The following is a 21,455-nucleotide window of genomic DNA, read 5'->3' as shown; positions in this document are numbered from 1 at the left end:
GAGAACAAAAAGGAGGAGAGCAGCCAGAGATACTGGAGGCGGATGCTGGGGGAGGTCAGGGCCCGACTTGAACTGTAGCGCCATAGGAGAGAGAGAAAGTTATTGGCAAGTAAATTATCAAATTCCTTTTAAGCCAACAGTTTCTGATAATCTTCAATACCGTGGAACATAATATCCAAAAATACTCCATGTTGATTTGGTATGTTATTTGATTGGCTCAGGTTTAGGTAAGAGAAGCAGTAGCATAGTACCTTTGTTGATAGTTATGTAGGCAGTCAATGAGCAAGCCTTTTATTTGAGTAAACCCAAGAAGCCAGTGGTAAATTGTAGTCACCAAATAATAATACAGGCCATATCTGGCCTATTACTTTTAATAGTTTGGTATTTTAATAGTATAGTATGGATAACTATTTATCAGGAAATATATCTGACATGACAGATTAGCATGTAATCTGTTAGATAAACTTCCTGACAACTAGTTATCCGGAGGTGAAAAGACCGGCCCTAATTCTAATATAAGTTCATACAAATAATAAGTGGTAAACGTTTTTACAAAATTATTTTATTTTTCATAACAAGTCTTCTTCTGAATACAATATGATCCCCTTAGTATCAATGATTTGTATACATATATTTTTGTATATACATTTGTATCAAATATACAAAATGTCTGAGATTACAAATAAAAATTACAAAAATTAATTATTTTAAATATGAATTATTTATATTCATGGGCTCTTGTGATGGGTCTCCTGCTCTAGTTTTTGAGGTCTAACAGTCTTGTAGATTCATTCTAAAAAAAAACAAATAATAAGATAAATACACGATACATTCAAAATGTTTATAATTTGAGACCATGCTCCCATTTACTAGCTTTTCATGCTTGAAACCCAAACTTGTTTTATAAGTTTTTCCTGGTTTTATGATATGTTGCTTCTGGGTAAAATTTTTAAGTATTCTTTACAGGAAAAACCGCTCCATAGTCTAGTATCTAAAAGAAGATAAGAGTGGGAGCAAACATTACAGGGGCATAGCATTGCTAAATGTGATCAACCGACCGTGATATAATTTATAGTCTTAAACAAGAATTTGACAAAATTAAAAAGGAAGTATCTGTATAAATATCTTGATGACTTAGAAAGAAGCGGAAACATTCTTAGAATGATATAACTAACACTAAGAAGAACAGAAAACCAAGTACTTAAAAGGAAATAATGAAATAACAGACAGGTTCCTAGTAAATGAAGGAGGAAGACAAGGTGACCAATTTTTAACTATTATCTTTAGCATTCTCCTGACGAAACAAAACATGCTGCAGAAAACCAATATAAATAGAAAAGGAATTACATATATCATAAAAAGCAATCAATGCCTGGCACTTGCTGATGATATAGCAATAATAGCAAGAAGCAAACAGGAAGTGAGTGATACAGGTAACTAAACAATTAGAAGAAAAAGCCATAAATGACATGCAAACACAAAATACATACATCGAACACACAGACTAAGAATACCTATGTAAGAGTAAAGTATTTAACAGTACACATAAATAATTATACGGACGGGGTCGAGTTCGCTCCCAATGGTAAGAATTTTACCTGAACTAAAAAAGGTAGAGTCCGAATTGGCTCCCATAGACAAAATTTATTTTACCTAAACATGTCGAAAATATCACCCAGCGTTGTCACTTCTTTCAAATTTTCTCTTTTTGTTAGAAACAGGTACTAGAAATATCTATGGGAAAGGAGGAAGACCTAACCCTTCGGTCCTAACTTAACTTTCGGGTATTAGAGTGTAGAGCGCAAACCGACCGATTTCAGGTAAGAGCGCAAAACGGTCGAGCGCATACCGGCCGACACCGATAATTTGTGTTAAAATTGCCACATATTAGTCCTGTCGCCAGGGGAGGTACAACGGCCTCCTTAATTCAGATGGACTTACCCAAGTTTTTTTTATGTATTTTGACCCGTAGAACACGATTTTTTTGGGTAACAGTTGATCCGGATGTCGATAAGATTGTTATAAACAAAGAACTTGAGGAATTACATAGCAACGATTTTTCGCAAAACAAAACATTTTTTTGTATTTTTTGGGTGATTCTCAGCAAAAAATGGTCTTACAAGTTTTTTCGTAGCACGCGTAGTTTTCGAGATAAACGCGGTTAAACTTTCAAAAAATCGAAAAAGTGCAATTTTTGAACCGGAATAACTTTTGATTAAAAAATAAAATAGCAATACTGATTACTGCATTTGAAAGTTCAAGTCAAATTCTATAGGTTTTGATTGCTTACATTGCTAAAAAATAAGTTTTTATTTGTTAAATAAAGGTATAAACACATAGTGTTTCCCGGGCCCAATGCATGCGTTTTAATGGACGTAATGTACGTAGAAATTCTGTATGCGCGCCTACTCGTTCGATTTCAAATTAGAAATGCATTGAAAACATCATTCAATCACTATGTGTTGATAGCTTTGTTTAACAATAAAAAATTAATTTCCAGCAATGAAAATAATCAAAACCAATAGAATTTTACTTGAACTTTCAAATGCGGTAAGCAGAATTGCTATTTTATTTTTCAATCAAAAGTTATTCGGGTTCAAAAATTGCAATTTTTCGATTTTTTGAAAGTTCAATCCCGTTTATGCCGAAAACTATGCATCCTACCAAAAAACTTGTAAAATAATTTTTTGCTTAGAATGACCCAAAGAATACAAAAACATGTTTTGTTTTGCGAAAAATCGCTGTTATGTGATTCCTCAAGTTCTTTGTTTATAACAATCTTATCGACATCCGGATCGACTGTTACCCAAAAAATTCGTGTTCTACGGGTCAAAATACATAAAGAAAACTTGGGTAAGTCCATCTGAATTAAGGAGGCCGTTGTACCCCTACTGGCGACAGGACTATATGCCAATGTTGAACTAAAACAAACTCTAAAAGTATTTGTCTAAAAGTATAATTTTCCTATAAAAAGTCTCTATCACTATGTAAATTTCCTAAGCAGTATAAATATTACACGATTTGGCAACAATGTCTAATGTTTCAGCGATTATATGAGAGCCTACCCGCATTCATGCGGGAGCCAATTCGTACCCTTCTAAAATATACCTGAACGAAGCGGAGCGAACTCGACTTCACCCAATTATACATATAGATTTGAGGAAGTTGAGAGATTTGAATAGGGCTTTTCATTCAGTCATCATTTAATTTCATTTATTCATTATGTAGTATAATCCGTGACATGACAGAAGCTCGAAACAAATGGCAATCGATGAAAAGCCCTATATCTAGGAACAATTGATAACACGAAAACAAAATATAGAAGAAAAAAATCCAAAATAGTTTAATGAAAGCGAACAAGTGTGTTTATGCATTAAATAGGTTCTTCTTCTTCAGCCTTCAGTAATCCAACTTTGGACATAGGCCTCCCCCAATTCAATCCAGTGTTGCCTATTTTGCGCCACCTGTTTCCAGTTGTGTTCTCCAAACTTCTTTATGTCATCGGCCCATCTCATTTGTGGCCTTCATCTACTTCTTTTTCCTAACCACGGTCTCCATTGTTGTATTTCGTGATTCCATCTTTTATCCTTCAGTCGGGCATTGTGTCCTGCGAAGCTCCATTTTAATTTGGTAGCATGTTCTCCTGCGTCTTTTACTTTGGTTTTGCTTCTAATCCATGTATTTGTTTTTTTGTCTATGAGCCTCACCCAGAACATTGATCTTTTCATCGCTCTCTGTGCCTTTACTATTTTATCCATATTGGCCTTGGTGAGTGTCCACGTCTGTGAACCATACGTAAGTATAGGGAGGATATACTGATCATAAACTCTGGTTCTCAAATATTGTTCTATTTTAGTGTTTTTCAAGATCCAACTCAGTTTTCCAAATCCTGCCCACGCTAACCTTATTCTTCTAGTAATTTCGGCAGTTTGATTTTCTTTGTTAACTTTCATTATTCGTCCCAGGTAGATGTATTCGCTTACTGTTTCTAAATCTATGTCATTCAACGTTATTTTTGTAATGTTCGGTGTATTCGTCATTACTTTTTTTTTTCCAAGTTCATCTTTTGGCCTACTTTTTCCGAAGCTTGAAATAGTTGCGTCATCATGGTCTGTAATTCTTCGAAACTTGTAGCGAATATTACAATGTCTTCAGCATATCTTAAATGACTCAGTTTTCTTCCATTAACATTTATTCCTTTACCTACCCAGTTAATGTCTTTGAACACGTCTTCAAGTCCCAGTGTGAACAGCTTTGGTGAAATAACGTCTCCCTGGCGAATTCCTCTGTTGATTGGTATAGCTTTGGTTTCCTCATCTATTTGTATTTTCATTGTAGCTTTCTTATAAATATTATGTATGAGTATTCTGTATCGAGAATCTATCCTGCAGTTGTTCATAGCTCTCTCTATTGCCCAAAGTTCTATGGAGTCGAGTGCCTTTTCATAATCAACAATGCCAATGTATAAGTTCAAGTGATATTCATTGGCTTTCTCTATTAGCGTTCTTACTGTAAGAAGATGATCCGATGTATTGTAACCCTTTCAGAATCCTGCCTGCTCTACCGGTTGATAGCTATCAAGCTTCGACGATAGCCTATTAGTTATTACTCTCCTAAACAGTTTGTACATTTGGGACAACAGGGAAATTGGCCTATAGTTCTTCAGATCTCCCCTGTCTCCTTTTTTGAAGAGAATTATTTATTGTCAAGCTTTCTTTCCAATCATCTGAGACTTCTCCTTCGTGAAGGCATTCGTTGAAAAGATTTTTCAATTCTTCGATTCACTCCCCTCCTTTAACATTTCGGCAAGTATTCCATCTTGGCCCGGAGCCTTATTGTTCTTTAGTTGTGCCATAGCTTGTTTTATTTCGAAGGATTCTATATTATGGAGTACTTCTGAGTTCACATTTATTATCTTTTTCTTAAGATTTTCCTTTGCTGTGTTATCTGGGTCTTTGTTTGAGGAATATAAATCACGGTAAAATCTTTGTGTAACTTTTAGGATTTTGTTCTTTTCTCTTATTTCTTTTCCATCTTTATCTTTTAATGAGATTATTAGAGGCTTTCCTATGTTTGGTCTTAAGCATTTTAGGCCTCGATTCTTTTCTATAATTTTTTCTACCTTGTTTTCATTGTAGATCCTTAAGTCTTCCTTTACTCCGTTCTTTATTTGTTTATTTAATTCTTTGAAACCGTCGGTGTTTCGCTTTCCTTCGCTTAGAACTAGGCATCTCTTCTCCATCAACCGTTTTGTTCCAACACTTATTTTGTCTTCTTTACTTTTCGTTTTCTTGGCCACGTTGCATTTCTCTATTAATTGTGTTCATGTCGGTATTTTCTTGTTGATAATATCCTACAAATTCTTCTCTTAAGACTTCTCTGTATTCATCTCCCTTCTGACGGATTTTAGTTTGATCTATCTGATTTTAATTATGTGGCCTGTTTCTACAGGTTTTGGTCTGTTTAAAAAATTAAATAGGTTACTAAGAAATAAATACATATCAAGAGGAGCAAAATTAAAAATATACAGAACAGTTATTAGCTCTATAATATTATGTTGTTTGTACTGTAGGTACCATGTTGTGTTTTATAAATATAATTCATTCTAGAAACAATAATATTCTCTCTCTCTCTCTCTCTCTCTGTCTCTCTCTCTCTCTCTCTCTCTCTGCATCAGAGAGATAGACATTAAAATATTTGTAGGAACAATGGAGAAAGACGTTTAGATTAGAAGGACACATGAAAATATGAGACAGTTATTACGGGGAGCCCAGTACACTAGGAGTAATAAGAACTCAACAACTAAGATGGCTAGGACTAGTGTTGCCAGGTCCGATTTGTTTTTAATCAGTACATAAGTAAAAATGTTGTAGATCGGGACAAATAAACAACAATAGCCCAGTAAATGACCATTTTGGGGTGTAATTTTCAGAATCAACTCCGAATTGCATGAAAATCTGGTTTTAGGTTCTACTTACTGCCTACTTCAAAGTTGAACTAGTACCGTTGGTTGCTTTTACTTGGGGGGTGACAGTTACAGTTCTGGACCTCGGAGGTAAACTACACTATGTCATTTTAAGCAACTTTTCAGTAGAGCAGTTTGAATATTTTAAAAATCTCATATATCCCATAATTATGTATCTTTCGCTCTGAAAGACAATGTAATCATATTTTAATCATAACATATAACTAAAGACAATGTAATCATATTTTAATCATAACATATAACTTGTTTATACAATACAACTAATAAAACGCTAAAATTTGCCCTAACTACTGTGATTAATGGTAATTTACAGTGACATAGTGCAGTTTACCTCTGAATGTTTTAAAAATCTTATACACTGTGTCCGTAAAGTATGGAACAAATTCTTTTTTAGCTAAACAGAGCATTTTAAGAAATAATCCTGAAACACGTCGATTTTTGATTTTAATTTACCGTATTTTAAAATAATATTCTAATATACAGGGTGAATTACTTTCGAGTAATGACGTCACCGTAATTTTTTTTAAATGGAACACCCCCATTTTGTTTCAATTTTCGGATTACTCTAGCTGAGCTGATTCCAAAAATGTATCACATGTTGATTCAAATTGGTACAGGGTAGACAAAAATACAATAGCTTTGTGTGTGTTCATAAAGTAACGCGTTAGTTAAATTAACAATATTATCAAAAATACTTATTGTATTTTTGATATTTTAATTAATTTCTGATTTTAATTAATTTTTGATATTGTTTAATTTAATATTTTAATTTAATATCAAAAATTAATTAAAATTTAATATTATGAGTACACACAAAACTATTGTATTTTTGTCCACCCTGTACCAATTTGTATCAACATGTGATACATTTTTGGAATCAGCTCAGCTAGAGTAATCCGAAAATTGAGACAAAATGGAGGTGTTCCATTTAAAAAAAAAATGACGGTGACGTCATTACTCGAAAGTAATTCACCCTGTATATTACAATATTATTTTAAAATACGGTAAATTAAAATCAAAAATTGACGTGTTTCAGGATTATTTCTTAAAATGCTCTGTTTAGCTAAAAAAGAATTTGTTCCATACTTTACGGACACAGTGTATATCCCATAATTAGGTATCTTTCGCTCTGAAAGACAATGCGATCGTATTTTAATCATAACATGTAACTAGTTTGTACAATCCAACTAATGAAACGTTAAAATTTGCCCTAATTACTGTAATTAATGGCAATTTACAGTGACATAGTGCAGTTTACGTCTGATAGGTTTGATCTATACTTATAAAATATTTATTGAATTTAAAGGTATTTAAGTGCAAAAAAAAATTAGCTAGGTACTTCATACTTCTCATAAAACAAATTTTTATTTTAGTTAAATGTTATTACATTAAAACCTGTGTTAACGGCCACCGGTCAAAATCGGCAACCTGTACTAACGGCCATTTATACAATACGGACGCGGCCAAATAATCTCATTATTTTTAAAACCCATTTCATAGAAATTTACCAGTTACTATCGGCCAAAATATTTTTGTATGGGTACTTCTTAATAATACCCAGTATTGCGAAATACCCAATACTATTTTAATACTTATCGTATTTATCTAAAATGAGATTAAAAATAACCTGCATAATAATTTATTAGGGTCGGTGTCGGCGAACACGAAGAAAGGATGTCGTAAAATAAGAAACCTTTGTCGCTAAGAAACATAATAAAAATATAATAGCTGAGAAAGTAAAAAGTCTGGTTTAAATTTACAAAAGTTTGCCGAAAAATATAGTGTTGTAAAATTATGAAGCTGTATTATAAAAAAAATAAAAGTAAGTTGAAGAATTCTTTAAAACGCTTCACTAAACGCTAACATCAATAGCTGATAACAATCTGAACATATTCGGTTTTTTGGCCAGTCTCTGGCCAAATTATTAGACGCACTATAAAAGATTTAAAAAAATGTGTTATTATGAGGTAATACCATTGTTATACTAAATAGGTTTTATGTATGTACCAGACACAAGCTATGTTGTTTGGTTGTCCATTTAATTTTCTCTATTTTATCACAAATAGAACATTATTATTAATGAACCAATATGTATTTATCTCGGTATTTATTGACTCTTGAATGAAAACAGAAATAACAACAATGTTGGCAATTTGTTACTGACATATTGTGGCTCAACAAAATAATAATATTTAATAATACTTGTTATTATTTCTGTTTCTTTTATATATTTTTTTAAATTTAGCATAATTTTAAGTGATGCATAACTTTTGAAACTATGTGTATAATTAGCATAATACCATTCGAAATAGAAACACCAATTTTTAAGAGAAGGTGCACACTATTTGTTGCTTGTTTATTACAATGTATTAATAATCACGATTTTTATAAAAACAACTAGGTAACTATAAAAAAAGAATAGATAAAAACAAAGAGATTTATTTCTGTTAACAAGAACAGTTACCTATGACCCGTTTGCAGCTAGGTACTCAGTGCACTAAGTCAACATAGTGTTGTTTGCGATCAGCACGCAGATAGTAAATGTGAGGTAAAAACACCCAAGTTTACATGGCGCTTTTTACCTCTCAAATTATTTGAACATAGTGTTCTATTTTTTTGGTAATTTCGTTTTCGTGGTCATTAGTACCAAGTGTAGTATACCTCTAGAAAGCTCTTGGAGAGCTGAGTGAGTTAAAAGAATAAAAACAAAACAACGCCATGTCGACATAGTGTAGTTTACCTCCGAGGTCCAGAGTTAACCATTCTTGGGGGTAAAAAACAACCGGTGTTACCTTAGCCATAAATTTCATCCATAAATTTTTTTTTCATATTTTCACAAAAATTTGGTATAAATTTATCAAAAATGAATAAAACAGATAATATTGACAAGAAAAATGTTATATATGTTATATATTTTTGGAAAAAAAAATTTAAACGGGCGATGTATTGACGGTGAGTAGATAATGCCACTCAAATTCAAAAATCCTTTATGGATGGAACGTTAGTCAACTTTTTTTCTCAGTTTTTTGTTAAATTCTCAAAGTAAATATAATAAAGCATAACATATAAAAAAATCTTGATGGAAGTATTTTCCAAAACAAGCGAAAAAAATTCTGAAACTTAGATGTATTGCGCGCTATTCGTTAATACGTCTCAAATTCAAAAATTCTTTATGGATGGTACGTTAGTCAACTTTTTTTCTCAGTTTTTTATTAAATTCTCAAAGTAAATATAATAAAGCATAACATATAAAAAAAACGTGATGGAGGTATTTTCCAAAACAAGAGAAAAAAATTCTGAAACTTAGATGTATTGCGGGCTATTCGGTAATACGTCTCAAATTCAAAAATCCTTTATGGATGGATCGTTAGTCAACTTTTTTTCTCAGTTTTTTTTAAATTCTCAAAGTAAATATAATTAAGCATAACATATAAAAGAATCGTGATGGAGGTATTTTCCAAAACAAGCGAAAAAAATTCTGAAACTTAGATGTATTGCGCGGTATTCGTTAATACGTCTCAAATTCAAAAATCCTTTATGGATGGTACGTTAGTCAACTTTTTTTCTCAGTTTTTTGTTAAATTCTCAAAGTAAATATAATAAAGCATAACATATAAAAAAAACGTGATGGAGGTATTTTCCAAAACAAGAGAAAAAAATTCTGACACTTAGATGTATTGCGGGCTATTCGGTAATACGTCTCAAATTCAAAAATCCTTTATGGATGGTACGTTAGTCAACTTTTTTTCTCAGTTTTTTGTTAAATTCTCAAAGTAAATATAATAAAGCATAACATATAAAAAAAACGTGATGGAGGTATTTTCCAAAACAAGAGAAAAAAATTCTGACACTTAGATGTATTGCGGGCTATTCGGTAATACGTCTCAAATTCAAAAATCCTTTATGGATGGTACGTTAGTCAACTTTTTTTCTCAGTTTTTTGTTAAATTCTCAAAGTAAATATAATAAAGCATAACATATAAAAAAATCGTAATGGAGGTATTTTTCAAAACAAGCGAAAAAAATTCTGAAACTTAGATGTATTGCGCGCTATTCGTTAATACGTCTAAAATTCAAAAATCCTTTATGGATGGTACGTTAGTCAACTTTTTTTCTCAGTTTTTTATAAATTCTCAAAGTAAATATAATAACGCATAACATATAAAAAAATCGTGATGGAGGTATTTTCCAAAACAAGAGAAAACAATTCTGAAACTTAGATGTATTGCGCGCTATTCGTTAATACGTCTCAAATTCAAAAATCCTTTATGGATGATACGTTAGTCAACTTTTTTTCTCAGTTTTTTGTTAAATTCTCAAAGTAAACATAATAAAGCATAACATATAACAAAAACGTGAGGGAGGTATTTTCCAAAACAAGAGAAAAAAATTCTGAAACTTAGATGTATTGCGGGTTATTCGGTAATACGTCTCAAATTCAAAAATCCTTTATGGATGGATCGTTAGTCAACTTTTTTTCTCAGTTTCTTGTTAAATTCTCAAAGTAAATATAATAAAGCATAACATATAAAAAAATCGTGATGGAGGTATTTTCCAAAACAAGCGAAAAAAATTCTGAAACTTAGATGTATTGCGCGCTATTCGTTAATATGTCTCAAATTCAAAAATCCTTTATGGATGGTACGTTATTCAACTTTTTTCTCAGTTTTTTGTTAAATTCTCAAAGTTAATATAATAAAGCATAACATATAAAAAAATCGTGATGGAGGTATTTTCCAAAACAAGCGAAAAAAATTCTGAAACTTAGATGTATTGCGCGCTATTCGTTAATACGTCTCAAATTCAAAAATCCTTTATGGATGGTATGTTAGTCAACTTTTTTTCTCAGTTTTTTGTTAAATTCTCAAAGTAAATATAATAAAGCATAACATATAAAAAAATCGTGATGGAGGTATAAAAAAATTCTGAAACTTAGATGTATTGCGGGCTATTCGGTAATACGTCTCAAATTCAAAAATCCTTTATGGATGGTACGTTAGTCAACTTTTCTTCTCAGTTTTTTGTTAAATTCTCAAAGTTAATATAATAAAGCATAACATATAAAAAAATCGTGATGGAGGTATTTTCCAAAACAAGCGAAAAAAATTCTCAAACTTAGATGTATTGCGCGCTATTCGTTAATACGTCTGAAATTCAAAAATCCTTTATGGATGGTACGTTAGTCAACTTTTTTTCTCAGTTTTTTGTTAAATTCTCAAAGTAAATATAATAAAGCATAACATATAAAAAAATCGTGTTACGTATTAATCGATTATTCGTATCGAAAAATCGTATTAACGAATACCACGCAATACATCTAAGTTTCAGAATTTTTTTCGCTTGTTGTGGAAAATACCTCCATCACGATTTTTTTATATGTTATGCTTAATTATATTCACTTTGAGAATTTAACAAAAAACTGAGAAAAAAAGTTGACTAACGATCCATCCATAAAGGATTTTTGAATTTGAGACGTATTACCGAATAGCCCGCAATACATCTAAGTTTCAGAATTTTTTTCTCTTGTTTTGGAAAATACCTCCATCACGTTTTTTTTATATGTTATGCTTTATTATATTTACTTTGAGAATTTAACAAAAGACTGAGAAAAAAAGTTGACTAACGTACCATCCATAAAGGGTTTTTGAATTTGAGACGTATTAACGAATACTGCGCAATACATCTAAGTTTCAGATTTTTTTTCGCTTGTTTTGGAAAATACCTCCATCACGATTTTTTTATATGTTATGCTTAATTATATTTACTTTGAGAATTTAACAAAAAACTGAGAAAAAAAGTTGACTAACGTACCATCCATAAAGGATTTTTGAATTTGAGACGTATTAACGAATAGCGCGCAATACATCTAAGTTTCAGAATTTTTTTCGCTTGTTTTGGAAAATACCTCCATCACGATTTTTTTACATGTTATGCTTTATTATATTTACTTTGAGAATTTAACAAGAAACTGAGAAAAAAAGTTGACTAACGATCCATCCATAAAGGATTTTTGAATTTGAGACGTATTACCGAATAGCCCGCAATACATCTAAGTTTCAGAATTTTTTTCTCTTGTTTTGGAAAATACCTCCATCACGTTTTTTTTATATGTTATGCTTTATTATATTTACTTTGAGAATTTAACAAAAAACTGAGAAAAAAAGTTGACTAACGTATGTATCATCCATAAAGGATTTTTGAATTTGAGACGTATTAACGAATAGCGCGCAATACATCTAAGTTTCAGAATTTTTTTCGCTTGTTTTGGAAAATACCTCCATCACGATTTTTTTATATGTTATGCTTAATTATATTTACTTTGAGAATTTAACAAAAAACTGAGAAAAAAAGTTGACTAACGATCCATCCATAAAGGATTTTTGAATTTGAGACGTATTACCGAATAGCCCGCAATACATCTAAGTTTCAAAATTTTTTTCTCTTGTTTTGGAAAATACCTCCATCACGTTTTTTTTATATGTTATGCTTTAGTATATTTACTTTGAGAATTTAACAAAAAACTGAGAAAAAAAGTTGACTAACGTACCATCCATAAAGGATTTTTGAATTTGAGACGTATTAACGAATACCGCGCAATACATCTAAGTTTCAGAATTTTTTTCGCTTGTTTTGGAAAATACCTCCATCACGATTTTTTTATATGTTATGCTTAATTATATTTACTTTGAGAATTTAACAAAAAACTGAGAAAAAAAGTTGACTAACGATCCATCCATAAAGGATTTTTGAATTTGAGACGTATTACCGAATAGCCCGCAATACATCTAAGTTTCAGAATTTTTTTCTCTTGTTTTGGAAAATACCTCCATCACGTTTTTTTTATATGTTATGCTTTATTATATTTACTTTGAGAATTTAACAAAAAACTGAGAAAAAAAGTTGACTAACGTACCATCCATAAAGGATTTTTGAATTTGAGACGTATTAACGAATAGCCCGCAATACATCTAAGTTTCAGAATTTTTTTCTCTTGTTTTGGAAAATACCTCCATCACGTTTTTTTTATATGTTATGCTTTATTATATTTACTTTGAGAATTTAACAAAAAACTGAGAAAAAAAGTTGACTAACGTATGTATCATCCATAAAGGATTTTTGAATTTGAGACGTATTAACGAATAGCGCGCAATACATCTAAGTTTCAGAATTTTTTTCGCTTGTTTTGGAAAATACCTCCATCACGATTTTTTTATATGTTATGCTTAATTATATTTACTTTGAGAATTTAACAAAAAACTGAGAAAAAAAGTTGACTAACGTTCCATCCATAAAGGATTTTTGAATTTGAGACGTATTAACGAATACCGCGTAATAAATCTAGGTTTCAGAATTTTTTTCGCTTGTTTTGGAAAATACCTCCATCACGATTTTTTTATATGTTATGCTTAATTATATTTACTTTGAGAATTTAACAAAAAACTGAGAAAAAAAGTTGACTAACGTACCATCCATAAAGGATTTTTGAGTTTGAGACGTATTAACGAATAGCGCGCAATACATCTAAGTTACAGAATTTTTTTCGCTTGTTTTGGAAAATACCTCCATCACGATTTTTTTATATGTTATGCTTTATTATATTTATTTTGAGAATTTAACAAAAAACTGAGAAAAAAAGTTGACTAACGTACCATCCATAAAGGATTTTTGAATTTGAGACGTATTACCGAATAGCCCGCAATACATCTAAGTTTCAGAATTTTTTTCTCTTGTTTTGGAAAATACCTCCATCACGTTTTTTTATATGTTATGCTTTATTATATTTACTTTGAGAATTTAACAAAAAACTGAGAAAAAAAGTTGGCTAACGTACCATCCATAAAGGATTTTTGAATTTGAGACGTATTAACGAATAGCGCGCAATACATCTAAGTTTCAGAATTTTTTTCGCATGTTTTGGAAAATACCTCCATCACGATTTTTTTATATGTTATGCTTTATTATATTTACTTTGAGAATTTAACAAAAAACTGAGAAAAAAAGTTGACTAACGTACCATCCATAAAGGATTTTTGAATTTGAGTGGCATTATCTACTCACCGTCAATACATCGCCCGTTTAAATTTTTTTTTCCAAACATATATAACATATATAACATTTTTCTTGTCAATATTATCTGTTTTATTCATTTTTGATAAATTTATACCAAATTTTTGTGAAAATATGAAAAAAAAATTTATGGATGAAATTTATGGCTAAGGTAACACCGGTTAAAAAACACGCGTTGAAAGTAAGTACCAAAATGGATCAACTGACTAACTCTAAAAAACTTTTGTTCTATATAACTTTTAAACTAAGTCAATACTTTAATATACATAATAATAATAATCAGACGAAATTAAAAAAAAACATCTTGTATTAAGTAAATTATTTATTTTTTATTAAAATTATATTTTTCATTAGATTTTGCCACTTTTAAGGAGTGCCTTGTTTTTATAACATACACTGGGTGCAAAATTAACCGGACACCTTAAAAATGGGTCATTTTTAATGTCTCGAATTTTCTAAACCTGTTGTCTGGTTTAAGTGATTTTTTATTAGCCTTATTCTTTAACAATATCGCTGTAATAATATTGATGCTAAACAGGTAAATTTTCATTACATACCGGGTGTACCAATGAAACTGTGTTTTTTCTCAAACTTCGCATCACCCTGTGGAATATTCTAGCATTTATAAAATACTCAAATTAAAACTCAACTCTAGCTTCATGTTTTCTCAACATTCTGTTTTGTGATTCATTCGCTTATATTGGACTGTAAAAAAGTTAGGTACTTTAACAATTAGCCATGTTTTTCATCAATACAGGGTGTTTTTCAATAAGTATGGCAAACTTCAAGGGGTGATTCTACATGAAAAAATAATGACAGTTTGCTTTATAAACCTATGTCCGCAAATGCTTCGTTTCTGAGATAGAGGGTGTTGAAATTTCTCTTACAAACTGTTTATTTACTGCTTTAAAACCGGTTGAGATATGCAAATGAAAATTGGTGGGTTTTAAGACGTAGTTTGTACATTTTTTGACATACAAGTAGGAATTAAATATTCACCATTGGCGCGCATACGGGTAATATGACGGCTCATATTACCCGTATGGGCGCCAATGGTGAATATTAATTTCTTACTTGTATGTCAAAAAATGTACAATAACTACGTCTTAAAACCCACCGAATTTCATTTGCATATCTCAACCGGTTTTTAAGCAATAAATAAATCTTCAGTTTGTAAGAAAAATTTCAACACCCTCTCAGAAACGAAGCATTTGCACACATACCGTTTATAATGCAAACTATCATTATTTTTTCATGCAGAATTACCCCTTAAAATGTGTCATACTTATTTAAAAATACACTGTATTGATAAAAAACGTGGCTAGTTGTTAAAGTACCTAACTTTTTTATGGTCTAATGTAACCGAATGAATCAAAAAACAAAATGTTGAGAAAACATGAGGCTATAGTTGGATTTTAATTTCAGTATTTTATAAATACTAGAATATTCCACAGGGTGATGCGAACTTTGAGAAGGTAACACAGTTTGATTGGTACACCCGGTATACAATGAAAATTTAACTGTTTAGCAATAATACTCTTACAGCGATATTGCTAAAGAATAAGGCTATAATATATTAAAAAAATCACTTAAATCGGACAACCGGTTCAAGAAATTCGATACATCAAAGATGACCAATTTTTAAGGTGTCCGGGTAATTTTGCACCCCAGTGTAGTTATAAAATTCACTGCAAGTCCTCCTGAAATTGGTTTTCGTGGGTGAAAATCGGGACATTTAGTGTCCCGATCAGGTACAAATCTGTACGTGTCCCCAGACCCCTGAAAAACGGGACGTCCCGCGCAAATCGGGACACCTGGTAACACTAACTAGGACACAGGAATAGAGCATGCTAGAGACTACCGAAAATGTTACTGTCAAGTACAATTGGAGGATGTCAGAGAAGAGGTCGGCCCACAACAAGGTGGAAAATGAATATAGAAGATGATCTACAAACAGTCCATGTCACAAATTGGAGGATGAAAGCAATAGACAAGAACACATGGAGGAGAATAGTCCATCCAGCCATGGATCTACTATGCTTGATGCTCTAAATATTTTTATTAGCAGGAAGACTTATTAATCTTATTAGCAATCAACGATACTAAGTATATACTAGGATTTATTTTACTGTTTCAAGGTATTGTACCCCTTCAGCTGTATCTGGAAACGTTTTATATCAACAAAAAAGGTTGTTATTTTTGTTGTTGATTGCAGCACAGTTGACATACCTACTTGCAAATTATTTTACTGTACATATAATTAATAGCAGGTGAACAGCTGTAGCGCAGCGGCATGATACTGGCCTCATAAGCAAAAGCGCCCGGGTTCGAACCCTGACACAGACAATCCATTTTTATATCTAAAAATGATAAGAGCTGAGGGTATGTTAAGCCGTTGGTCTAGCTGGGCTAGTGTACATTGGCACTACTTACTTAGTTACTTGAAACAGGGTTAAAGATGTAAATGGTGCCCAAAAAAAAACCTGTCCAAAAGGATCTCCCCGGCAAAAATGCCATACAATATTATTGTTATTAGTCAGCATGTCTATTTTTTTAGAAAAAGCTATTCAAAGCAATACAAACAGGAATTACGTTATAAAAAATCACTTAGCCCTTACTTACCTTTACCTATCACAAATGCCCATCAGCCAAGTCCAACTGACCATAATATCTGCTACTAATGCAGATATAAAAATTCAATGCTTTGAGACTAGATTCCGGCATGGTATTGGAATATTTCGACCTCATCCTACGACAAACTCTAAGAAACTCTCTAATTGTGTGGCAACACCCAGGACTTGGTGGATATCCTAACGTTGAAAAAATATACAGCAACCAAGGCCCAACGAAATCTTCCAACAGTTTTTGCTTCGACAAATACGTTGTGAGTATTTCGAGCATTGACAATTTACTTTCGTGTGCATAGTTAAATAATACTGAGTATTTGGGACTATGTGACTTGATGTCAGATATGAACTGTTGTTCATTCTTCGACCTCAGCCACCTTTCTTTACCTTCTGGTTTATGGTGTTGTTCAACGAATTGTATAAACTGCTTGAATTCTTCTAGTTTTTTTAACTGCCAGTCTAGAGTTGGCAGTTGAAGACTGCCGGTCTCGTCAGTGGGGGGATTCGGAATAGTAACAACTTTTAGATGTTCACACTCATCTCTAAGTCTACTAATTGTTTCTTCGTCCAGACCAACCACTCGTTTCATATTCTTTCTCTGAAACATTACATTCTGAAGAAATTCAGTCCCGTTTCCAGGGTGTAATATAGGTACAAAATCGTCGGGGAGGCTCACGTCTAGGGCCTTCCTTAAAAGTCCTTCACTCTCACCGTCGGAGTCTTCGGAATAATCAGTATAATCACTGTCGTTGTCATATAATAGATTTTCCATTGTAAACTATTATCAATGTAAAAAATGTTGCAAAATTTCGTTTTCAAGCGTTTGTAAAAATATTTTTCTGTTATCTATAAACTATAAACAAATGGTCTTGTCACTTGTCATTAATGACATTCTCTCAGCGTTGCCAGATTTAGAGTTCCTCCTACTGGATTATTTCAAATAGATGGGCCAACACTGCCGAGCTGTCAAATAGAGGGCCGATTTATAGAGATGAGAGTGGGTTATAACGGAAAGAACACAATTTTAAAGAATTAAATTTGATTAACATAAAATATTATTTATTTTACTTCAATAATGGACACAGTCGTTAGTACACAAACTAAACTAATATTTTAAAAGAAAGGCAGGCAATTTTACTTTATGTTTATCACTCTCGAGGAAAGAAAATATTAAAGATGCACTTTATTAACGAATATTTTTTACTGTGCAAATCATATACTATTGTGTTATCATTGCTATTCTAACTTTTGACAGTACAACCCAAAATAGTTCAGTTGAGCTTTGAACTGCATCCAAACCATTCTCTGAGGTTTCTCAGCCAGGACATTTTTCTTCTACCTATGCTGCGCCTTCCTTGAAATCCTTCCCTGCATTATTAATTTTAGGAGTTTATATCTGTCACCACGTATTATATGACCCAAATATTGTAGTTTTCTTATTTTGATGGAATCCAGTATTTCCGAAGCTAGGACAAATAATCCACACAAATTATATCCCTGGACAAAAAATCCCTGGACAAAAAATCCCTGGACAAAAAATCCCCACAAATAATCCCCGGACAAATAATTTTCGGACAAAAAATCCCCACAAAAAATCCCGGACAAATAATCCCCACAAATTTTTTTGGGCAAAATATCCCCACAAAAAATCCCGGACAAAAAATCCCCAAGAAATAATTGCTGCCGAATAGTTCTCTAAATGATTTCCCGTGAATGTAATCGACGTAAATGATTTTAAGCCTCAATCTTTTGCTCATGCTGCTTTGAATAACTCTGTTCAAAACATTGCCTATTCGTGATGATAACTGCTGGCCCTGAAAACGATAATCTTAATTGTAATAAAAAAAAAAAGAAACTGTTCCTTTTTGGTCAAAAACTATTTAGGTCAAAACGGCAAACAGGTGTATGTTTTCAAAAAACTTTTGATAGTGTGTAAAAAATGTTTTATTATCAGCTAAGTACTTTCAACACATAACGTGCCATCATCAGAGCTTCGTCCTCTTATAAAACCTTCATAGAAGAGCAATTGCTTAACGACACAATAAAAAACATGGATACTGGGCAAAAGCCACAGATATAGGGTATAATAACCCTTTAAAGTGAATAAAATCACATCTTAATTCTTTTATTAATTAATAAGACAACATGGCTGAGTCAAACCATTTTGAGCCCACGTGAACAGCAGATCAGCGGACAGTCTTTAGTCTTCTCTTTCTCCTATCTGGCCTCTCCCCAAGCAGCTACGTCTGGTTTGAATTTTGGATAAATTTTCTGAAAAACATTTGTGTCGATTGCATTCACGAAAAACTTTTTAGAGAACTTATTTAAACTATTCGGAAGCTAATATTTCTTAGGGATTTTTTGTGGGGATATTTTGTCCAAAAAAATTTGTGGGGTTTTTATGGGTTTTTTTTGTCCGGGGATTTTTTGTCCGAGGACTATTTGTGGGGATTATTTGTGGGGATTTTTTGTCTGGGGTTTTTTGTCCAGGTATAATTTGTGGGTATTTTTTGTCCGGGATTATTAGTTCGGGGATTATTTGTCCGGACCTCAAGTATAAATACCTACTTAATTCAGAATTTTGAGGTTGGACATAAATGGTAGGATACTGAAATTTCATTAAGTAGTAGTATCTTGGTAGCTAATCACAACTTCTATTGGTTGGCTTTCAGATTTATATTTATTAAAAGAGAAATGTCATTTGAATCGTAACATGACAGATCTACTTGAAAGAAAATCTAACAGTACAAAATCCTTTTATTTTGAGTAATAATTTAGAAGCCACCTCCATGTGTTAAATGGAAAAATTATTTTTGGTCAAATGTAAAGAATATGTTCCAGATTTCAGTGTACTATACCTAATGGTAATATTCGAAGAAGGTATAAACAAAGACCTGCACTAGTTTCTTTATCTTTATAAAGTATGGCACTGTATTTTAAAACACCAAGTGAACTATGTGACGTAGTCTCTGTAGTTGCCTTTTGCTCATTTGACTCCACTATGCTGCTCATAGTTGACAACATCGAGCATTGGATACCTGGGGCTAGGGTCCTACAGGGAATGTCTTGGGAGAAAACTATCAGAAAAGAAATCAACGAGGTACCTACATAAACATTAAGTTTTTGTATTGAAAATACATAATATAAAAAAAATGTTATACAATATATATATTTTTTTAAGATTTTTGGTCCAATAACCAGTGCCGATTTGAAAATTTTAAGGACTTCTAAGCTGTACATAACTAGGCACACTGCACCTTATTTGCTGCATATAGTTTTTCAATTGTTTGTGGATACACCAACGAAAAACAAGGCCAAAAATACTATCGGAAAGGTAATAGATAATGTATATGTTACGGTTAATGTGATAAATCCGGTCTGTATTAGTAATTACCGGTAAATATTAATAGTAACCGCAGCAGCTGGTCAATGTGATTAATAATGCCTTTATAATTATATTTACCGGCTAATATTAATACTTTCGTAACAATTCTGGCTAATGTAATAAAAACGCATTTTGGGCTTCACTATTATTGTTTATTTTTGAAATTTGATAATAAAGTTTAACACTTAAACAGAATTTATCAATAAAAACCTTAAGTAGACAACTAACCTTAAAGTAAAACAAACTCATACACACGCATTAAGCTTTAAGTTAATAGACTATAGTCTATTAACTTAAAGCTTAATGCGTGTGTATGAGTTTGTTTTACTTTAAGGTTAGTTGTCTACTTAAGGTTTTTATTGATAAATTCTGTTTAAGTGTTAAACTTTATTATCAAATTTCAAAAATAAACAATAATATAACAATAATATAATAATAAACAATTATTTTTGAAATTTGATAATAAAGTTTAACACTTAAACAGAATTTATCAATAAAAACCTTAAGTAGACAACTAACCTTAAAGTAAAACAAACTCATACACACGCATTAAGCTTTAAGTTAATAGACTATAGTCTATTAACTTAAAGCTTAATGCGTGTGTATGAGTTTGTTTTACTTTAGTCTTTAGACTATAGTCTATTAACTTAAAGCTTAATGCGTGTGTATGAGTTTGTTTTACTTTAAGGTTAGAATAAAAACCTTAAGTAGACAACTAACCTTAAAGTAAAACAAACTCATACACACGCATTAAGCTTTAAGTTAATAGACTATAGTCTATTAACTTAAAGCTTAATGCGTGTGTATGAGTTTGTTTTACTTTAAGGTTAGTTGTCTACTTAAGGTTTTTATTGATAAATTCTGTTTAAGTGTTAAACTTTATTATCAAATTTCAAAAATAAACAATAATAGTGAAGCCCAAAATTATATATAATCACTTGTTTTTATAGGAAATGTTCTTGTGGCACTTAGAACAAAAGAACGCTTAATTTTTTACGTTTGTAGCATTTTTAATTGCATTGGCCACTACAATTATTGTAGTGGCGGAATCCTCGACTAGCTAAACTCGAATCTTTACGAACGCATTATTGAGACTTATCTCAGTATCAGGCGCTTCATTGACTGAAATAAGTGTTTCCCTGCAGGTGGTAAATTCGTTTCTTACATGAAGTTGGTTCAAAATGCCATACTTATTGCCTAGCTTGTATAGCTTTTCATCTATAACAGAAATAATAATAGCAATAATGTTTCGGCTATCGGTCTTAGCTCTATTAACTTCTGGAATTCGCACTCTAACACTTTGACCTACTTTTTCAACAGCGAATCTATCATTAGAATGCTTTAACATTCTGTCAGATTCTTTTACAAGTAGCAAGATCCCGAGTCTCTT

The 21,455-nt window shown here is 31.7% G+C and overlaps 2 protein-coding genes across 5 annotated transcripts in view; one reads left to right on the top strand and one right to left on the bottom strand.

Moving 5' to 3' along the window:
* Positions 1-546: 546 nt before the first annotated feature.
* Positions 547-17,558, bottom strand: LOC126886564 (gem-associated protein 2-like). The gene is made up of 2 exons (XM_050653515.1): positions 16,676-17,558; positions 547-793 (listed from the first exon to the last, which is right to left on the bottom strand). The coding sequence occupies exon 1, from the start codon at positions 17,450-17,452 to the stop codon at positions 16,685-16,687; it is 768 nt and encodes a 255-aa protein (XP_050509472.1). The 5' UTR covers positions 17,453-17,558; the 3' UTR covers positions 547-793; positions 16,676-16,684.
* A 1,828-nt stretch (positions 17,559-19,386) lies between these two features.
* Positions 19,387-21,455, top strand: part of LOC126886443 (uncharacterized) — a 53,741-nt gene continuing 51,672 nt past the window's right edge. For all 4 annotated transcript variants that reach the window (XM_050653389.1, XM_050653385.1, XM_050653395.1 and 1 more), the window contains exons 1-2: positions 19,387-19,780; positions 19,862-20,014. In XM_050653389.1, coding sequence (XP_050509346.1) covers positions 19,604-19,780; positions 19,862-20,014 — 330 coding nt within the window. In that variant the 5' untranslated portion in view covers positions 19,387-19,603. The remainder of the gene's footprint in view (positions 19,781-19,861; positions 20,015-21,455) is intronic.

This window comes from Diabrotica virgifera, chromosome 1, assembly GCF_917563875.1.
Source record: "Diabrotica virgifera virgifera chromosome 1, PGI_DIABVI_V3a".
In the NCBI taxonomy this organism is placed as follows: domain Eukaryota; kingdom Metazoa; phylum Arthropoda; class Insecta; order Coleoptera; family Chrysomelidae; genus Diabrotica; species Diabrotica virgifera.
Note: the sequence above shows the minus strand (reverse complement) of the source record. Positions and strands in the feature narration are given on the sequence as shown.